This window comes from Muscardinus avellanarius (genome assembly GCF_963383645.1).
Source record: "Muscardinus avellanarius genome assembly, chromosome: 6".
NCBI classification, from domain to species: Eukaryota; Metazoa; Chordata; class Mammalia; order Rodentia; family Gliridae; genus Muscardinus; species Muscardinus avellanarius.
The window spans coordinates 33,645,710-33,667,389 of record NC_137791.1 but is presented as its reverse complement, the minus strand read 5'-3'; the positions used below and the strand labels follow the sequence as shown (position 1 = coordinate 33,667,389).

General features: G+C 34.1%; 1 protein-coding gene across 3 annotated transcripts in view; it reads left to right on the top strand.

The window, feature by feature from the left end:
* FSTL5 (follistatin like 5) overlaps positions 1 to 15,106 on the top strand; it is a gene marked incomplete at both ends in the record, with an annotated part of 758,080 nt that extends 742,974 nt beyond the window's left edge. For all 3 annotated transcript variants that reach the window (XM_080697087.1, XM_080697086.1, XM_080697085.1), the window contains one exon: positions 14,404 to 15,106. In XM_080697087.1, coding sequence (XP_080553213.1) covers positions 14,404 to 15,106 — 703 coding nt within the window. The remainder of the gene's footprint in view (positions 1 to 14,403) is intronic.
* Between the last annotated feature and the right edge of the window lie 6,574 nt (positions 15,107 to 21,680).

Genomic DNA, 21,680 nt, shown 5'->3' with positions numbered 1-21,680 from the left:
GAGTATTTCTATGACAGTAGAAATATTATATATTTCTGTTCATGAACAGGCTACAAATTTTTATTTACTTAGATTTTTTAAATTAACTTTTAGCTGACACTAAAAGCAAATTATACATATTATAATTTAGTTACCGTGTCATATTTTGATTCAGGTATACATTAATATATAAATCAAGTTAGATATATTTATCTCCTCAAACACCATTTTATTCATGTTTTTAATGTTTTTCAGTAATTTTAATAGCATTTTTATAAAAAAAGTTTTAGTTTCTTAAATTTATTCTTGCAACTTACATTCTATTTTATGATAATATAAATGCAAAATTTTTCTTAATTTATTTTTCAAATTTTTATAGCTCTCTATAAAGACAATAGTGTTTTTGTATTTATGTTATATCTTAAAAATGTTCTAAACTTTTAAATTGCCTCTAATAATTATGCCATGTATTTTTATGAATTTTAATCTATAATATCATGTCATCTCTGAATCTGGATATATATGCATATATTTACATATATATTACATATATATACATATGTATATATACATGTATACATATGTATATAATATATATGTATAAATATATATATATATATATGTATGTGTGTGCATATATATATATATATATATATATATATATATATATATTTCCCCATCCAATCTGCATGTCTTATGTCTTTTCTTTCTTTAAACAATGTCAAATTTTCTTTCTAATATTCAGGAGTTAGAAAGAAAATGGATCATAGAAAGAATTCTAGATGGAGGAGAAACCATAGATGAGCAAATAAGGAGGCCTAACTGGGGGTTAAGGGAGGGGAAAGAGAAAAATTACCTCATGTAAAAATGATGTACATTCAGTTCACTCATGGTCATACGGAAATATGAAAATTACTTTAAAACTATTTTAACTAAGCAAAACTAACATTAAATAAAAAAATTAGAAGAAATTTTAAATCAATGGAGCAACAGAAAAAGTCCTTACTGAGGCCAGGCATGGTGACACACGCTTGTAATCCCTGTGCTTGCGAAGTAGAGACAGGTGGATAGCGCAGGTTCGAAGCCAGCCACGCTGGTTTAAGAAGCCCTGTTTCAAGCCGGGTGTGGTGGCGCACGCTTGTAATTCCCGCACTTGGGAGGCGGAAACAGGAGGATCACACAGGTTCGAAGCCAGCCGCGCTGGCGTAAGAGACCCTGTTTCAAAAATATAAAATAGGTCTGGGAGTGTAGCCCGGAGGTGGAAGGGCTTCCAGGAACCCCAGTACCACCAAAAAAAAAAAAAAAAAAAAAGGCCCTGTTTCTAAATAAAAATATACAAAAATATGTCTGGGAGTGTAGCCCAGAGGTAGAAGGGTTTCCAGGAACCCCAGTACCGTGCACACACAAAAAAGTCATTTTTGAATTCTAAATTAATTAGCATTCATTATGTATTTTGAAACAACCACTTTTTAGTTCATTACTGTAAAATTATCATTTATATGTACTTTGTCTTTTGTAGGACTTTCATGATTTAAAATACTGAGATTTTGGCAGGCTTGGTGGCACATGCTTGTAATCCCAGCATTCGGGAGGCTGAGACCAGAAGATTGCGGTTTGTGGACAGCCTCAGCTACTTAGTGAGGCCCTCTGTAACTCAGTGAGACTCTGTTTCAAAATAAAGAATAAAAAATTGGGCAGGGTGTGTAGCTTGGGGGTCAAATGCCTCTGGATTCCATCCCCAGATCCGCAAAAAAAAAAAAAAAAAAAAAAAAAAATTAAATAAATAAAATACTGAGATTTTGAAATTAACTTATTATCAGGGTATTTTGAAAATTAGCTACTAAAATCACCATTATGCAAACAGAAATTAAATCAATGGAATTATAGTATTTGGACAGATAATATAAATATCAAACTTTAGTTTTTCTATTTCTCCTTTCATCCCCACTAGGATTATTTTTATTTTAATGGGTATAATTGTACTGCACAGAACATGTGAAACTGTATGGGATGAAAGGAGAAATGTTTCTAAATTTAATAAAAGTAAGGTTGCCAGCAGAATTATACAATTTCAACTGCTTGTTTGCCCTTGCCAGCCTTCTGTGTCCTTACTTCTGAGGTTTGTCGCCTCAGCTTAGTCTCTGAAACAAATAGCACTTTTCAAAGATTTGCAATAACATCACATTCACTTTTAAATTCTGATGTTTAGTCACCAACTTTTACATGATACACTTAAAAATGAAAAATTTTCAAATATTGTTGAAAATGAGAATTCAAATATTTATCAAAAGTGTCGCTTTGAGTACAGAATTTGTGAGAAATAATTAGTTTATGCCAAGTTGGATTTCAAAACACATATCCAGATAGAAATTAATTTAGAGAGCTTTTAAAAACTCTGATTAACATTGTGGAATGATATTTTGAGAGGAGAAAGCATTTCTGTTTCCAATTTCACCAGAGTTGTCTTCTGATATAAAGCTATTGGAATCACAGCTGTGAGCATTTTCTCCTGGTAAACATTTAATTCTCATTCTACTATGAAATTGTTTGTTGAGCTAAGGATGCAGTTCAGTTTGCCTATTATGCCTGAGGCTCTGGGTTTGATCCCTAGGGTTACACACAAAACAATGTTACTTTAACCACAAACATGCTTATTGGTACTTTGTCTAATTTTATATACTACAAACTTTCTTTTACTCTTAGGTTATCATTTTATTATCTACTTGATTTTTTTATCCTGTTTACAAATATTTTTCATTTGATTTAATATTCAAAAATATTCTAATATATATTATATAGCATATAATATATATTTAGAAATAAATGTTCAAGTTTAAAATGATAAGCAATTATTATGAGAATTACCTGAAGTTTATTCAGAGTTAATATATCTTTGTATTCTTATCTACTTTCAATTTGTGTATCTATATATTTTTTCTTCTGACAGAAATATACTATAATCATTGAACAAAGTTTGCAAGCTTCAGCAAAACAAAACATAACCAAACAATATTAATGTAGTATACCGCATAATCACAGTTAAACTGAGTATTTATCCTTTTAGTACACCTTTGGGATTTGCTTATTTTATTTTTAATGGTTTACTCATACCACTTACACAATATTGAGCTATTTTACACAACTTTATTGATTAAACATTAATCCGAAAATAGTGTTTTTAACATCTTTTCAATACTTGTATTCTATTGCATAAAGTGGCTATTATCAGCATTTACGTAAATATTCACATCTGAGTTTTTAAACTGCTTTTAAATTTTTGCTACTGTAGAAAATTGTTATGAATGTGTGCATAAAACTTTGTTCTTATTTATTATTATTTATTAGGGATAGTTAAGCAGGAAGTGAATTATTGTCACAAAGAGCAGAAATATAGACAAAACCTTTATAATACTTATTTTTTTCTAGATGTAAATTACATTGCCATTCGCAATTTTTAAAAAGTACTCTTTCTAGCCGGGTGTGGTGGCGCACGCTTGTAATCCCAGCATTCGGGAGGCTGAGACCTGGTGGATCGCGGTTCGCGGACAGCCTCAGCTACTCAGTGAGGCCCTCTGCAACTCAGTGAGACCCAGTTTCAAAATAAAGTATAAACACTAGGGTAGGGGGTGTAGCTTGGAGGTCAAATGCCCCTGGGTTCCATCCCCAGACCCGCAAAAAAAAAAAAAAAAAAAAAAAAAAAAAAAAGTACTCTTTCTATCGAACACTTATTGGGAGAAATATTATTGTTTTATCATGAAATAGAGTCTTGATAAGTTGCTTAGGGTCTTATTAAATTGATGAGGCTGGACTTGAACTATGATCTTAGCGTCCCAGGTACTGGGATTACAGGCATATGCCACTGTGCCTGCCTATTGAACACTTTTTTTTTTTTTGGTGGTGGTACTGGGGTTCCTAGAATCCCTTTTACCTCTGGGATACACTCCCAGACATATTTTTATATATTTTTTAAATTTGGAAACAGGTCTCTTAATCCAGTGAGGTTGACTTTGAACCTGCGTGATTCTCCTGTCTCTCCTCCCAAGCACAGGGATTACAAGAGTGCACCACCACGCCGGGCGTGAACACTTTTTAAATGCATAATATAATCCCAATCTGTGAAGTTAAAGCAGTGTTTTTTCTACTCTAATTTTATTTGCATGCATAATATTTGGGCTGCATATTTTATATATATTTGACTATGTATGCATATGCACAATATCCAAAACATGCAAAAGTACAAATAGAAATAAAATTCTCCTTTATTTCTTCAGAAATATTAAACCAATTATTGAACAGTCTTCCAGATCATTTATTGAAACAATTATGTATGTTTTTATTAAATAATATTCTTTTAAATTTACAATATATTCCTTAGCCACTGATTTGTGAGAGATCAGTTGTTTTTGTAGATCAAAGTTCACAGATCTACACAAAACGCACATCTCCACCTAACTCCAGTCTTCCAGGGACTTGGCAGTGGTAGTATCTTTATTATTATGCTCCCATATGACTGCACTATCCCTTCTGGCCAATTCAGCCTTGTCTATAAACAGTTCCTTTATTATATTCTCCTTTATTTATTCTAGTTGTAATTTGTTCTTTTCCTTATGGGATGCAGACTAATATAGATTCTCTTCAAATGAAATCCTGGCATAACAAAAGTGTAATTTAGTAGTTGAAGGAGTGTAGCAGCATCCGTCCCTTCTCTTCTCTTTGCAGAAGTCTCCAAAATCCTATTTGAAAGTCATTGCATTCAACTTTAAGCACCCCACTTCTTGAGTATAATTTACATTGAGAATAGGCACATTTCCTCCCTATGCCTTTCATAAGGAATGATAGAGTGTACTGCACATAGGAGGTTTTGAATAATTTTTGGATTTGGTGACATAGTATCTGAAACCCATTAATGCCAAACATATTTTCTCTTTACTTCTACATTTTCCTCTGGAAGAACCAGACTGGTTCCATATCAGAAAAACAGGATATCAGAGATAAAAGAAAATAAGAAAATTAATATTGAAAAATGTTATTCATTTTTAAGAATTTTTTTCTAAACATGAAAGCTACAAAAGGAATAATGTAGCTACAACTTTAATGTAAAAATCCTCTAATTTACCAGCTAAAGTCAGGTAGAAAGGCATCATATTGTATATTTTAGGTTTTGCAACTTATGTTTTAAAAGCAGGAAACTTGAGTGCTACCATCTAGCAAACACAACAGGGCATTGAGATTACTCAGAAACTGTCCTTGTTCTAGTTATAAATCTTTACTAAATGTGGTGATTCTAGTTCTCTGTGCTTCACCTCTTCCAAATATGAACATGACCACTCTTTATAAAGAGGTGTGTTATACTGGATTATTTATGTGAAGTTCAGATAAAAACTAAATTGTCTGTACTTGAGAAGGAACAGAATTCAATCTTTTCTTACAAGGGTCAGTGGGATAATAGAAAACAACTAAATACAGAGGAATTCATAAACTGGAGAATGATGGCTCATGTCAGGTTTATGTTTAGTGTCCATAAAAGCTCTGTCAGTCGTTACAGAATGGAGGGTGTCATTGCCATAGCACCTTGTATGTCTGTGTGGAATTACATATTAATTATGTGGGGAGGGAGTTATCATGTTAGTATCCTATTTGTTCAGCATTTTTTAACCTTTCAACTGGCAAAAAATATATATAATCTGATTAGAAAAGCAAGATTAAATACTCTTCTCTACTCTTCCTTTCAAAGTAATAACCAAGTGATTATATGTTTTGAATATAAGTTTTCTATGTAAAATCTCCACAGAATTTATTCTTAGGGCTGTATGAATTCATGTGTCCTTGAATTTTATTTTGTAGAACATGGTTTCTATAATTGAGACATCAGAAAAGATTTGAGAAAAACTTTCATTAAAATCTGGAAGGTGCATATGATAGGGATTGAGGAAGGAAGTCATGTGTAAATAGAAAGGAAACATTTGGTTCTGTTCTGGTATGAGAATAAAAATTCATGATTGAAATTTAAAATTTGTCAGGAAGGAGAACTTCTTAAAAGAGAGATCTGAGGACTGTCAGATGAGGCAATGCCATATTAAGATCCCAGAGATAAAATAATTATTAATCTGAAAAATTTACAAGAGTTTTTCACTCTAAACTTGGGAAGATCTGAGACCATATGAAGACATTGCTCTTGGCATTGACTAGGACAAATGAATACAGAACGTTAATTGTGATCATTAGATTTCTTCAGGAGCATGTCAGGCAAGGAGTCTGAGAACAGAAGTGGAGTTGAATATCATGTCAGAGGCTGTGAGTGAAAGCAACTTGTAAATACTTTTGTGAGATTTTGTGTAAACATACTCAATGAGAGACTGAGTGAGGAACAGTGGGAAAATCATTTAGCACTTCATTTCAAGAAATTTGTAAATCATTCTTTGTGTCATTTGGAGATCTGCAAGCACTGAGTCTTTATCAGGCTTCACTGTGTTTCAAACAAGCTTCTCCTAATCCTGAATTGCAATGACATAGACACTAACAGCAGTTTTCCAAATATCATAGAGTTCCAGATCCTAAAGTGAGCTGTAAAATTTTCTGTGACTCTTAAGAAAAAATTTTTGAATTAGTCAGGTATCTATTTCAAATTTCATTATTTGTGCAGAGCTCAAGTACAGACATTATACCATGGCCTTATACACTAGATCCTCAGCAAGTTCTGAGGCAGAGCCTCCATAGAAGTTTGTGTGGTACATACCTGTAATCCCAGTTCTTGGGAGGCTGAGACCTGAGGATCTCAGGTTTCAAGCCAGTCTCAACTACTTAGCAAGGCCCTTGATAAATTAGTGAGACCCTCTTTCAAAATAAAAAATAAAATAGCACTGGGGTTGTAGCTTAGAGGTAAAACACCTCTGAGTTCAATTCCCAGAAACCAGGAGAAGATGAGGATAGAGTCAGACATGGTATTGGAAACTAAGTGTCCTATCCACTTGGGATGCTGAGGCAGAAGCATCACTGGGAGCTTAGGTGTTGGAGAAAAGCCTGAGCAATGCAATGCAGTAATACCCTGTCTCAAAAGAACAAAAAAAAAATGTTAAGTGAGATCATCCAAGCACATAAGAAGAAGGAACATATGTTTTCTCTAATATGCCCAAACCAGGGGGTATTAGGAAAACCAGAGGGACTACAGATAATGGAGAGGAAACCTCAGCAAAACTAGAAAGGAAGTGTAGGAAAAGAAGAAGGCTGAGGTTGATTAATAGAGGAACTACATTCAAATATATTTATAAATGTGAATGTAGCATGGTTAACCTGGACACTCATTGTTGGGAGGGGAAGAAAGGGAAGTGTTGTGGGGGAGGCTACCAAGTACTGTGTGAATGTATGCCACTGTCAATATGATCCACATTATGATGTCAAACTATAGTGTACCAATAAAAATTAAAAAAAAATTAAAAGTAGAGTGAACTAAACTCTTTATTCTTTTTTTGTGTGTGTGGTACTGGGGTTTCTGGAAGCCCTTCTACCTCTGGGCTACATTTCCAGACCTATTTTTTATATTTTTATTTGGAGACGGACTCTCTTAACCCAGCACAGCTGGCTTTGAACCTGCGTGATCCGCCTGTCTCTGCCTCCCAAGTGCGGGGATTACAAGCGTGCGCCACCATGCCTGGCTAAACTCTTTATTCTTAAGAGTGTGAGATATTTTATGATTGACTAAGGTATGAACTGGACATAGATTCTATGAATAAAATGAGAGCAAGAATCAAAATATGAATAACTATTGTCAATGTGATCTCTCTAGTATCCATGAATAGAAAATATACCCCTAAGTTTTCATCCATTTTTCATTGCTATAGCAAAACACATAAATCAGTCTAACTTTATAAAAAGAAATTTACTTATATTACAGCTTTAGAGGCTGAAAGTCTAGGTAGGGGCACCATGTTGGTTAGTCCTCTGGTGTGGGCCTAATGTTAGATGGCATCAAAATGGCAAGAGTGTGTGAAAAAGGAAGAGATCACATGTCAAAATGGAAAATGAGAAAGTCTGGGATCACACAATTCTTCCTTGAAGACAACTTCCAATAATCTAAGTATCACCCAATAGGCTCAGCCCTTAAAATTTCCATGTCACCAAACTATGGACCAAGATTCTACCAAATTAATCTTTTAAGGACAACACACCATCAAGCATAGTACCACACTCTGTTAACACTTGATTTTTTTTTTCCCTATGTGAAAATATACTAGGTATGCAGAAAAGTTGACAATATGTTATAGTTTTTCCCACCCTTGTCTTATTATATCTTCTTGTCCCAAATAAAATAGTTGATAATATTCATAATAGAAAAATAATACATGTAAAGATGTAAAGAACTGGCAGTTTTCTGCTTGGTGATTGCAGGCTTTACACTCATAAAAATCAAGGTAATACTTTGATCTTCTTCCTTTTGATGAGTAAATTGAAATTTGTAGAAGTGAGGGACTTCACATAAGGTCATATTTGCATATGCCCTACTGCATTGAAAAACTGAATCATGAAACTAACTCATCCTGGAGTTAGCAACACTCTGACATGAAGCATTTCAGGACCACACTCTTAAGAATAAACACAATCAAGTTGAACCTTATTATAAACTTTGTAATAAACTACATTGAGTACACATTCATAAACACAATAATTTGGGAAAGAATAAAAGTACTATAACTCTCCATACCAAATCTGAAAAATTCACACAATACCATATCAAGATAATACAGGAGAAAAGCAGGGCTTCAGAGCCCCACTAACAACCAATCTCCATTACCAGAAAATCAGTGCCTTTCATAGCCAGAAAACACCATCACCAGAGAAACAAAAAAATCACCAGGCTCCAGAGAGAAAGTGGACTGAGAACAGAGCTCAGAGCCACAGAGGAGATACACCGGCCTCACGCCTGAGGATGCGGCAGCAGCACCATAGTGCCGGCGGCAGCGGCGAATTCATCAGACGGCTACAGCAAGCCGAGGTGAGCCGCTGCGGAACAGCCAGGTGGGATCTTTTGGCACAGGGAGTATCTAAAGCTCCCAGTGGCTGAGCTCAGCACACACTGCAGGGACTCAGAGTGGAACTCAAAACCAGAGAAGAAAAAATACGCTAACCTCACAGCCGAGGGCGTGGCAGCGGAGCCATATTGCCAAATGCGGCAGCAGCAGTGAATTCACCGAGACCAGTACAGCTACATCTGCGAACTCAAGAACAGTGAGTCAAATTGTGGGCCACAGAGGAGAAATCCCAGTACTGTACTCCCTGGGACTTGACCCAGTGGGGGAGTGGCGGTGGCAGAGATATCACACCATAGGAGAACGTGCAACCTGGCACCCCCCATGGTCTAAAGCAGCCTCTATCGACTCCCTGGGTCGGAGACTCTGTGATACAACCCAGTAAAGGAGTAGTGGGGTCAGATATACTACAGACTCGAGATCCAGAGCACCTTAAGCGAAGTCATAGTGACCCAAGGGAGAACCCAGAGAAGGCACAAACTTCCGAAATCATGGGAAAGAGGAATAATAATGGAGCAATGAATGCCCAAAACCCCACAACATCAGAACCCGATAAAACAGAAAATCAGAGATTTCTAGAAGATCAAATCAGGAAAATAACTGTAGAAATGATAGAGGTGCTTCGAAAAGAATTCAGAGAGAGCCAAAAAGAGATAAAGGATGCAATTAATGAAGTAAAGGCCTCAATTCAAAGCATGAACAAGCGATTAGACCACATGGAGAACAGAATCTCGCTCTTAGAAGATGATTATTCCAAAAATAAAAGCATAGTTTCTAATCTAGGAAAAAATATCCGACAGCAGGAATCTGACATTGAAGAAATATGGGCCCATTTTAAGAGAGCTAACCTAAGAATAATTGGAATGGAGGAGGGAAAAGAAAGTGAAACCAAAGGGATCAACAATCTCTTCAAGGAAGTAATAGCAGAAAATTTTCCAAACATAGAGCAAGAGGTTTATACACAGGTCTAGGAAACTTATAGAACTCCCTTTAGACAGGATCGGAGAAGAGGATCCCCACGCCACATAATTGTCAAAATGACCACTGTGGAAGCCAAGCAGAGAATCTTAAAGGCAACAAAAACAAAGGACCAAGTGACATTCAGAGGCAAACCAATTAGAATCACTCCAGACTTCCCAAACCAAGTCATGAGAGCCAGAAGGGCTTGGAGTAACATATTCCAAACTCTGAAAGAAAACAACTTCCAGCCAAAAATTTCCTACCCAGCAAAACTTTCTATCAAATTAGATGGAAAAATAAGAAGCTTCCATGACAAACAGAAACTGAAGAAATTTATGTCTTCAAAACCAGCGCTAGAGAAAATACTCAAAGAGATTAACTACAAAGAAGAAATAGGTAACATACACCAGAACCAGAGAAACAAGATTTTCCATCCAACAGACAACTAAGATTGGTTATCTGTGGAGATTCATTATTTATGTTAGTCTTTTACCTATATCTAAATTGTATTGTTTGCCTTTATTGTTGTTAATTTTTAGGATGTCTAGTTGGAATATTAATATACCTTCAGATATAGCATTTGGAAATATCTTATCCCATTCTATTAGTAACTTTTAACTCTGTTTACATTGTCTTTGGATATACAATATTTTTTTTTATTTTTTAGGGAGTTTGTATACTCTTCTGTTGCCTGTGCCATTGAAATCATATCCAAGAAATCACTGCCAATTTCAATGTTGTGAGGTTTTATGACCCAGATTTTCTTCTAAAAGTTTATAGTCTTAAGATTTATATTTAGGTCTTTTATCTATTTTGAGTTAATATTTGTATATGGGATTAGGTAAGGGTCCAATTTTATTCTTTTCCATATAATTATTTTTTAACAATATTTAGTTAAAAGATTATTATTCCCACCACCAAATGTTCGTGGAAACCTTGTCAAAAATAACTTGACAATAAAGGGAAGAATTTAGCTCTAGGCTTTTATTTAACTCCAATGGTTTATATATCTGCCTTTAGAATAGTACTACACTATTTAAATTATTGTAGCTTTATATGGTTTGAAATCAGAAAATATATATCTTCTAGCTTTGTTCTTTTTCAACATCGTTTTGGGTATCTAGAATCCATATTCCATATTAGGATAGAATTTTTTTCAGAAAAATAAATATATAAATATATGATAGTTTCACCTAAAAAAATAGAAAAAAATATTCTCTGGTAAGAAAGAAAGCAAAAAGAAATATTGAAATGTTATCTTTAAGTCATCAAAAGCTTGGTATCAGACAAATGAAACTGTTATGTGAAATTATCATTTTTAATTTTGGATAAATTGCTATAATACTAGATGTCAACCACTAAGCCAAGCATGGGAAGGAGGGATGGGGAGAGAATGGGGTGGGGATCGGGTGGGGGCTGACTGGGCGATGTGTGCATATATGTCTACAAAAGTTTGTATCCCACTATGATGTATGAATACAGTGCACCAATAAAAAAAATAAAAATAAAAATAAGATAATACATTTTTCTAGTGACAGTAATTTTCTAATGAAAGAAGTAACTTTGAGGGTAAGTTTTAACTCTTTCTGCAGTCTTCAACTTCTTATACACATTCTGCTAAATATTAGACAAACTATGTTAGGCCTACTGTGCTGAATTTTATTATACTAAGCAGGCATGAAAGTTGAGAGCCTCGTAAATATTAATCACAGTCTAATGAACAGTGGGAGACTTTTGAATATCAATCTGTACTAGGGGGAAATTTTGAATTAGAGACACTACTTCCCAACCAATAAATCAGTGGTGAAAAATTGAAGGCATTTTCATGCATCTGCTTATGTAGCTCAGTTTCTAGTCCTGAAGGAACAGAGAGTGAATGCCAAAATAGATGCAACTTTATCACCCCACGTGGAGCTTCTGAATTTTAAACTGGACTACATTTTAAAATTTTAATTACCTCCAAAAGAGGCTGGGTTGCAATATAGAAAGCTTGAACACATTCTTTACTATCAGAGTTAAAGGACTTCAAGAGTATAGCAAGCTTGTCTCATTCTTTTTCATTAGCATTCAAACTTCATTGCCTAAAGGGACTAAAATACTCAAGGTTATGAGGAGAACTGAAATGCCAAAAATTGATTGGCTTATTGCTGTTATTAAGTAAGCCTATTACTGCTTCTATTCTAAGCTTATGTATAATTTATATCAGAAATAGAATGATATTGTCCATCATTATCCATAATTTTATAAATAATATCTACATACCTATATATCATTAATAATTATCCATTAATGAAAAACATCATATTTCTCTTAGAACAGTTAATATTAATTATTAAGAAAAGTGTGAGAGTTGATAGTGATATTTTTTATATATTTGATGGTGAGAAGATAAATCATGGGACCCAGCTGATAATTTAAGGGTTCTTTTACTCCTTAATATTTAGAAGGGATTTATTTTTTATTAATTAATTAATTTATTTTGGTGGTACTGGAGTTCCTGGAAACCCTTCTACCTCTGGGCTACACTCCTAGACCTTTTTCAAATATATATATAGTTTTTTTTTTTTTTTTTAATTTGGAAACAGGATCTCTTAAACCAGAGAGGCTGGCTTCGAACCAGTGTGATCCTCCTGTCTCTGCCTCCCAAGCGCGGGGATTACAAGCGTGGGCTACCATCCCCCGCATAGAAGGGATTTAAAATCTACAATATGAGCTGGTGACACAGTTTGTAATCCCAGCATTTGGGAGGCTGAGACAGGAGTATCCAGGTTTGTGGAGAACATTAGCTACTTAGTGAGATCCTCTGTAACTTAGTGAGACCCTCTTTCTAAATACAGGATAAAAAATCAGGCTAGAACTCCAGCTCAGAGGTAGAATGCCCCTGGGCTTGGGCTAAATCCTTAACACCACACACACACACACACACACAAAAAAAAAAAAAAAACCAAAAAACAAACAAACAAAAACACTACAGTATGCTTTTATGCTAGGCTTTTATATTATAATTAGGTTGTTTAAAAATGAACATAGTGTCATAATCTGGACCAAAATTTTATCATCTATATTTACTAAAAAAACACAAACACATACACATGGAAAAGATAAACAGGAAATAAGTTAGAAACTGTGGATATCATCCAGAAATACACTAGAAAAATTATTTCCTAATTTCCCATTTTTAATACATAGAAAAATTGTTATTAAATTGTATGATAGTAAATAAGAATACTATGATTAAGTATCAAACACTAATACTTTTTTAAATTTTTTATCCTTTAATATATGCAGACTCATTATACAAAGAGACACTTATGCTGATCTTTAGTATATTACAAGGCCTAATATTTACTAGCTGTTAAATAAATATTTAAGAAAACTTTTAGGAGTAGCTAGATGTTTCAGCTTTTCTTTCATATAAAAGGAGCTGTACTCTGTGCTTTGATAGATTACCACATATTATCCTAGAACCTGTGATACTCCTGTCTCCCCCTCCAAAGTACTGGGATTAGAGGCATGTGCCAATCAATATTCTTTGACTGTAACTTTAATAGTTATTATTTCAACATTTTATTTAAGTTACTTATTTTTGCTAAGAATATCTTTGGTTCAGAGTTTCAAAATATATGCATATTTTCTAAAGGACATCTGATACTTGTCAGACAATATTCAAGATTAAAAAATATATTTTATAATAAAATAAATATTTAAATCAGCAGAATATTTCAAAAAGGTGATCCAAAATGATAACAAATATCTAGTAGTTCTATACCCCCCAAAATTTGAATCTATTAGGATAGTCCAATGATGTAAATTAAAAAGAGAAAAATGTGGATACATATCTAAATAGTGACATCATTTATGTAATCATCAAAAGACAATATAACATCAACAACAACAACAGCAAAAATTATCCGGGATATTGCTGAGTGTTGAAGGGACCTCTTGCCTAGCATGTAGGAGACCCTGGATTTGATCTCCAGCATCACATACAAAAAAAGATGAAGTGAAATATGCATATACATATGCATATATAGACTCTCATATATATAATAAATATACACACATTTTAAATCTTATATTTTTGTGTTTTGGGGATTATTTGACCATGTTTATTCAATATCAGATTTAAAGACATATCAGATAATTAAATTTTATTTTTCTTCTATGATAAGAAACACCACTTGTAATTTCAATTAAGTAGATATATTGTTTTTACTTAGTTTGCTTTTCACAGCATGAGTTGTAATTATTTGGCTGTAATGAGATAAAAACTCAGAGAAAGGAGGAGGGTAGCACTGTATCAAAATGAATTCTAACACGATTTGACACTAATTTCTACCATAACAGATGATCAGTGCTGGCCTTTTACCTGTCTACAATGCATGTTCTTCTGGTAACCATTATATAGTTTCTTCTATAACTTTGTTTTTCATCTTTCAAGGTTTGGATTCATTCTTCATAAAGACGAAGCTGCACTACAAAAAATTGACCTCGAGACCATGTCATACATCAAGACAGTTGACCTGAAGGACTATGGGTGCATCCCTCAGTCTCTGGCTTACACACACTTGGGCGGATACTACTTCATCAGCTGCAGACCTGACAACACCGGAGCAGCCTCGCCACAGCTCGTGGTGGACGGAGTAACCGACTCGGTCCTTGGGCTCAATGGCGATGTGACCGGCACACCATTCGTCTCTCCAGATGGCCACTATCTTGTCAGCGTTAATGATGTGAAAGGGCTCGTGAGGGTCCAATACATCACCATCAGAGGAGAAATACAGGAGGCTTTTGATATTCACACGAATCTGCACATATCTGATGTGGCATTTCAGCCGTCCTTCACAGAAGCCCACCAGTACAACATCTACGGCAGTTCAAGCAGACAGACTGACGTGCTCTTTGTGGAGCTCTCTTCCGGGAAGGTCAAGATGATTAAGAGCCTTAAGGAACCACTCAAGGCAGAAGAATGGCCCTGGAGCCCAAAGAACAGGCAAATCCAGGACAGTGGCTTGTTTGGACAATACCTGATGACACCTTCCAAGGACTCTCTCTTCATACTGGATGGACGACTCAACAAGTTAAACTGTGAAATCACTGAAGTGGAAAAAGGAAATACAGTCGTTTGGGTTGGCGAAGCCTAAGCAGCCCTATTAATTATTGAAGAGCGCGTTTTACAGTTACATTGCACTTAATCCATTGTTTAAATTTAACAGCTTAATTTTTGACATTTAAATCCTAGTCAAATATAATTTACCTTATCAGCCCAAATAAAAGAGATTGTTTTTGACAAAGACATTCACAATAATATTCATTGATAAAAACATTTAACAATATTTAATGAGAAATTACATCAATCACAAGAATCAAATGTATAATTGTGCTTTAAACCAATAAAATAAGAATTTAAATTATCTAAAATTAAACTGCAGGGAATTTCTGGTGACTTAAGCATCATTTCATTTTGAGGGTAGTTTGGTTTTTTCTCTATCCTTTTTGGTATGCTTAAACCAGATAAAAAAAGGTGTTTTGGCACCTTAAAATTCTTAACTCAAAATAATTTTGTCCCATCCACTGTTAATAATCTTTTGTGCCTTGAAAGGAATGCCACAGGTGGAGAAGGAAGGCTGGAAGCTGCATACTGAACACCCTCATTGCTATAAATCTTCTGCCATTAAAAATGTTTAATATCTCTTATGCCAAATTCTGCCTTTCGTCATTTGTTTGACCCTCAGTAAAATATCATTTGAAGGCAGAAATTGGCCTTAGGTTGTACACAGATGACAAATTCTATTTGATATTTACTGTATAATCTGCAGCATGCTATAGAAAATGGGAGAAAAGGAGAAAAATAAATATGGTAAAAATGTTTGCAATGTAATATCTAATCATTTTGTTCTCAATTACTAGAGCATTATATTTTTAATGCAAGTTTGTCTGGGATTTCAAGTGCTTACAAATGTTTACTTCTTTTTAGCCAGAAAGATTCTTTCTTTTCATGTAGCCCAATGTTTCATAATCAAGAAATTACAGTTCCACAAAAGAAGCATTATGTGTGTCTGCTTTGGGTAAACCACATGTAGGGAAATTAACAGGAGGGAGATACAACTGACAAGGGAACTGATGAGCTATTAGTGGCTTAAGAGAATTAATAATAGGAGTTAGGAATAAGGGTCTAGCCTCACAGTGGTAAGTAAAGATGTAGTCCTCCATTGTCTTTGCTATTTAAATATAAACCGTTAAATATTTCATTCCTAATAATTTTCTTAAATGATTTCTGTTAGACTCCTACATAATCCTAAAATGAATTTCTTACTACCCATGTGCTGGAGTTGAAAATTTCACTAATCCTTTTATTTGAGGCACTGCAGAGAAATAAAAATGCTTTCTTCTTTTTTCTTAAAGGGGAAAAAGAGAAGGCCAGTAGAGGTGGATTAACTCTACAGAGGTGGTTTATTGAAATAAGCAGATAATTTTAGAGGCTTAAAGTAATAGCTTACATGTTTTGAGAATCTTTTTACTTATTTTTCTCGTTATTGTTGCTAAAAATGCTAATGGGCTATTGAAATGACCTCCAATTACTGAAGGTAATCCAATAAGGTCTTTTATAAATACAGATTTTACTGGAGTTTAAATTGTGTAAAACTGCATAGAAACCTGAAATTTTATAGTGCGTAATATCTTATGTGTATGTAGCATCCTGAGAAGTGTGATACATTAGATTTCTTCTTAGCTTAAGAAAACATTATGGGAGGTAGGTTTAATAAGCAACAAAAATCATCTTATGTTTCTACTTACTGAATCTGCTTTACTTTGTAGCAATTTTTCCCCTGTGAACCTGAACCACATAAAGTTTCTGTGACTTAATGTTTCAATGTAAGTCTGTCCCATACATTATTCTTTGGTAGATTCATGTGAATGCTCTGTCTGTAGACATTGCTTGATAAAAGGAAAATAAACCTCTCCATTTTAATCTTTATGTGTTCATTTAATTATTTAATGTTAAAACCATTTTAAAAAATCCTCAGTGTTTCAAAAACAATCCGAAGCTTTGAATTATTTTGAAAGTAGCAGTTGTGCTGCAAGTACAGAGAAAGTAAAGTCAGGTTAATCAAAGAAATAAATCAGTTGGTCTTTTTGTTTAATAAATCTAAATTGCTGTATCACTTCATTATTCAAGATAGGTTGATAGCAAAACTTTATTCTATGTCTGTTTATTCAGCATCTCTTAGGTATTAAAGGAATATCAGAATGAAATGTAAAATATACACTCAAAATAAAATGCTTTTCTTTCTATATCCTTACATATTAACCACACAAATCTTCAATTTTCCTCTGCTTTTTTCCTCCTCCTCTTCTTCTATCTCCTCATCCTCCTCCTTTTTCTTATTCTTAATCTTTCTCCTTTTTCACTACTGAGCCATATTCCCAATCTGAGCTACTTTTTATTTAAACATTCTAGTAGTTAAAATATTGATTTGTGAGACTAAGAAGAAGCTGATCAAAATATTTATGTTAAAATTATTTCTGAAATATGTATTTTCTTCTAAAAAAATAAAGAATAAAGAAGAGTTTGCATCCAAAACACCACCACTATCCTATACACATCCTGATTCAAAATGTGTTACAAATAGCTGGGTATGGTGGCACACGATCTTAATCCCAGCACTTGGGAGGCTGGGACAGGAGGATTGCACAGGTTCAAAGCCAGCCTCAGCTACTGAGTGAGGCTCTGAGCAACTTAGTGAGACCCTGTTTCCAAATAAATTATAAAATAGGTCTGGGAGTGTAAACCAGAGGTAGAAAAGACCCTGGGTTCTATCCCCAGTACCACACACACAAAAAAATTAAAAATAAAAATAAATGTGTTACAAATACTAACTTCATCAATAATGTAAATATGTTTAAAAATGAAAGTGAAGATAAACTAATATGAGTAACCTGCTTTATCAAAAGATTTGTAATATCAAGGAGTAAATTTTTAATAGGAAAAAGAAAAACATAATAGGATATTAATTCAGGGCATGAAATGGGTAAAAGTATGACAGTCAGACTAGGTATAGGACAAGCAAAGGTCATTGAGCTGAAAGACTAGAAGACATACACTATTATTGAAAGAAGGTGATATAGATAAGGGAAGAAAATATAGTATAATCAAATTTTGGAAGTGGAGAGGTAATGATTGAAAGCAGTTTAACAAATTTAGACTTAGACACACAAATATAATAAAAACAAAGAGTAATAAATACATTATTTAAAAACTTCATTTTTAATAAAAATCTAATTAAAATAGAAAAGTAGAGAAAAAAGTATCAGTTAGGTGGCTATTGAAAATATGTAAGTTTGTGATTTTCCACACATTGCAAGTACATATTTAAAATAAGGCTTGTAAATTAGGCATGTAATCCAAGTACATGGGAGGATTGCAGGTTCCTGGCCAGCCTCAGCAATTTAGTGAGATTCTCAGCAATGAGATTCTGTTTCAAAATAAAAATTAAAAAGGGATGGTAGTGTAGTTCAGAGGTACAATGCCCCTGAGTTCAATCTCCAGTAGCAAAAAAAAAAAAAAAAAAAAAAAAAAAGCGGGGCATGGTAGAGTACACTTGTAATCCCCGCGCTTGGGAGGCAGAGACAGGAGGATTGCGCAGGTTTGAAGCCAGCAGCACTGGTATAAGAGACCCTGTTTCCAAATAAAAATATATATAAAAAATAGGTGTCTGGGAGTGTAGCCTGGAGGTAGAAGGGGTTTCCAGGAACCCCAGTACCACCAAAAATTAAAAAAATAATAATAATAAAAACATAAAAAATAAAATAAATTAGGGCTGAGGATATAAATTGGAGACACAATACTACTGGTTCATTTCCCAGTAACACACACACACACACACACACACACACACACACACACACACACGTAAAAGAACCATATTTGAAATATTGTCTGAATAAATATGGATATTAAGAAGGAACACAAATGTCAAGTTTTACATTCACCATCATTGACAGATATAAGAAAATCATAAAGGACAACCAGATCCAGAAGAGAAAATGAAGATCCAAATAAAAGGTAAAATAGTTTAAAATATAGAACAGGAGACGTACTCCTAGAGAAATTTACTTCGTGTGGAGCATATCAATGTCCTTTCCAGGACTCATTCCTTACTCTGTTTAATTTTATCTATACGAACTTAAAGATCTTTAAAAAATCTTGAAGTCTAAAACCTCATCCACCTTTCAAACTCCCATTCAAAAACTCTGTTTTCTTTTATGAAATAAGTTAACTCGATTGAATTTTACATGCACTAGTTAAGATTTTATGAGATGAAACAGTATGTCTAATTATATATGACAATTTATCATATTACACAAATGTCCAAGTTGAGAAAAATTCTATGAACAATTTTGCTATTCATGAAAGCCAATTTAAAACAAGATGCAAACTGATGCTTCAAGAACTGATAGAAACATTTTTAATGTCACTTGCCCATATAGATGTTTACCCTTATGAAATTACGAGTAAAGAGAAAAAATAAACATATAATAACATTCTATTTTCCCTTTTATTCCATACTCTAATTATTTACTTCTATTAACAAATTTCATAGGCAGAACTATATTCTGAAAGTTATGCTATAAAATTTTTCTATTGAGCCAGGCGAGGTTGTTAACATTTGTAATCCCAGCATTTGGGAGGCTGAGATAGGAGGATCGTGGTTCATGGACATCCTTAGCTACTTAGTGAGGCCCTCTGCAACCCAGTGAGAACTGGTTTCAAAATAAAGAATAAAAATAGGGCAGGGGATGCAGCTCCAATGTTCAGTGCCCCTGGGTTCCAACCCCAGAACTGCAAAAAAAAAAAAAAATTCTATTATGCCAAAGTAAACATTCTTACTTTTCTAGAGACCAAAACCTAACCTTGTACGCAAGGGTTTTACTTATTTTTGAATTTATTAAGTTACATAGTACTATTAGTAATTGGAAATCCTTCATCTTTAGTAACACTCAGCAGCAATATGAGTGTCTTTATGGTATTTAATGGAGACAGCACAGCTATTTTATAGTAATTTACAGCTACAGTTCATAATTAAATTTTGTATATAGTATAATTTGAACAGAAATTGAGAAATAACACATTGAAATACTAAACATTACACACACAATATATATATATATAATTTTTTTTTGCAGTACTTGGGTTAGAACCCAGGGGCAACACCCCCAGCCCTATTTTTTATTTTTTAATTTGGAACAGGGTCTCACTAAGTTGCAAAAGGTCTCACTAAGTAACTGAGGCTGGCCGTGAACCACAATCCTCCTGTCTCAGCCTCACAAATGCTGGGATTACAAGCACGCGCCACCACACCTGGCTATAAATACATTTTGATAAATGTGTTGAAAGACTATCTCAAAAGTCACATCCCCCCTTTCCCGTGTGTGTGTGTGTGTGTGTGTGTGTGTGTGTGTGTGTGTGTGTGTTTTACTGGGGATGGAACCCAGGGACATTCTACCTTTGAGCTATATCCCCAACCCTATTTTATTTATTGTTTTGAAACAGATTCTTGTTAGACTGATGAAAATCTCCCTGATTGCTGTGTCTTTCCTCTACCCTGTGATCCTCCTGTACTGGTATTAAGAACATGCACAACCACATTGAGCTACATTTTGTCCCTTTAAAAAAAAATTATATCAGTATAAAAATGAATTTGGATTTTAACTAAAAATGTGCATGTATTTATGCATATAGGTTATTTTTACATTTTCATAAAAAGTGAAATATTAAATTGTACAAGAATTCATCAATCTGTTCAAATCTAAAATACAAGTGAAAATTCTCATGATAAGGAAGATATATAAAATACATAGCTATTAAAATGATTAAATGTTGACTTACACTATTATGTTTCATATTACCTACCTGCTTTCAAACTAGTTCATTTTTATATATTTTCATTGATGCATTTTAATTATACATCATAATGAGATTCAAAGTGGCATATTCATGCATACCCATGTCACTTCATGTATTTCCCTCACATCCCTTCCTAGCCCTCCTTCTCAGTACAGATTAGAGAGATTTATAGCAGTATCTTTTTTTAAACTCTTTGTTATAGAACAACCACTAGAGCAGACTACTCAGACTTAGTTTAAGCTAAATAGAAAGTCTTTATTAGTGAGCTGGCAGCTACACTGTGGGATGTTTAGTCCTGAGTGCAGCCCAGAGTCTTTTCTCAGGGCTCCTTTTATACATCAAAATCACAAGCTCAGAGTGAAGAGTTTAGGCTCTCACAGATAAGGACAATTCCCAACAGTTTCTTTCAGTGGGTGTGTAAGTCAAGCAGAAAGTACAGAAATCAGGAATAGCACTGTCCCTTCTATTGTCCACCTTTTGATTGTTTTAGTGATAGGAAGTTTCTAATGACCTTTGTTTCTCTGCAGGTGTAAGCCAAGTGGGAGTTATAGAAGCCAAACAGGCAGTTTTGTATGACTAGTAAAGTAACTGGTGATGAACATTAATTCTCAGGCTGACAAACGTTAGTGCCTTGGGATCACCTAGGGTAATATCATGATGTTACCAAAGCCAAGGCCTAGGCTCCCTTTATCACAGTTCCTGTCCTCAATTATTTTTTCCTTCCCCATCTCCCATTCCCAATTCTCTTTCACTATTTTGTTTATTCAATAGACTGTGCATTCTCTTCATTTATCTGAAATTCATTTTGT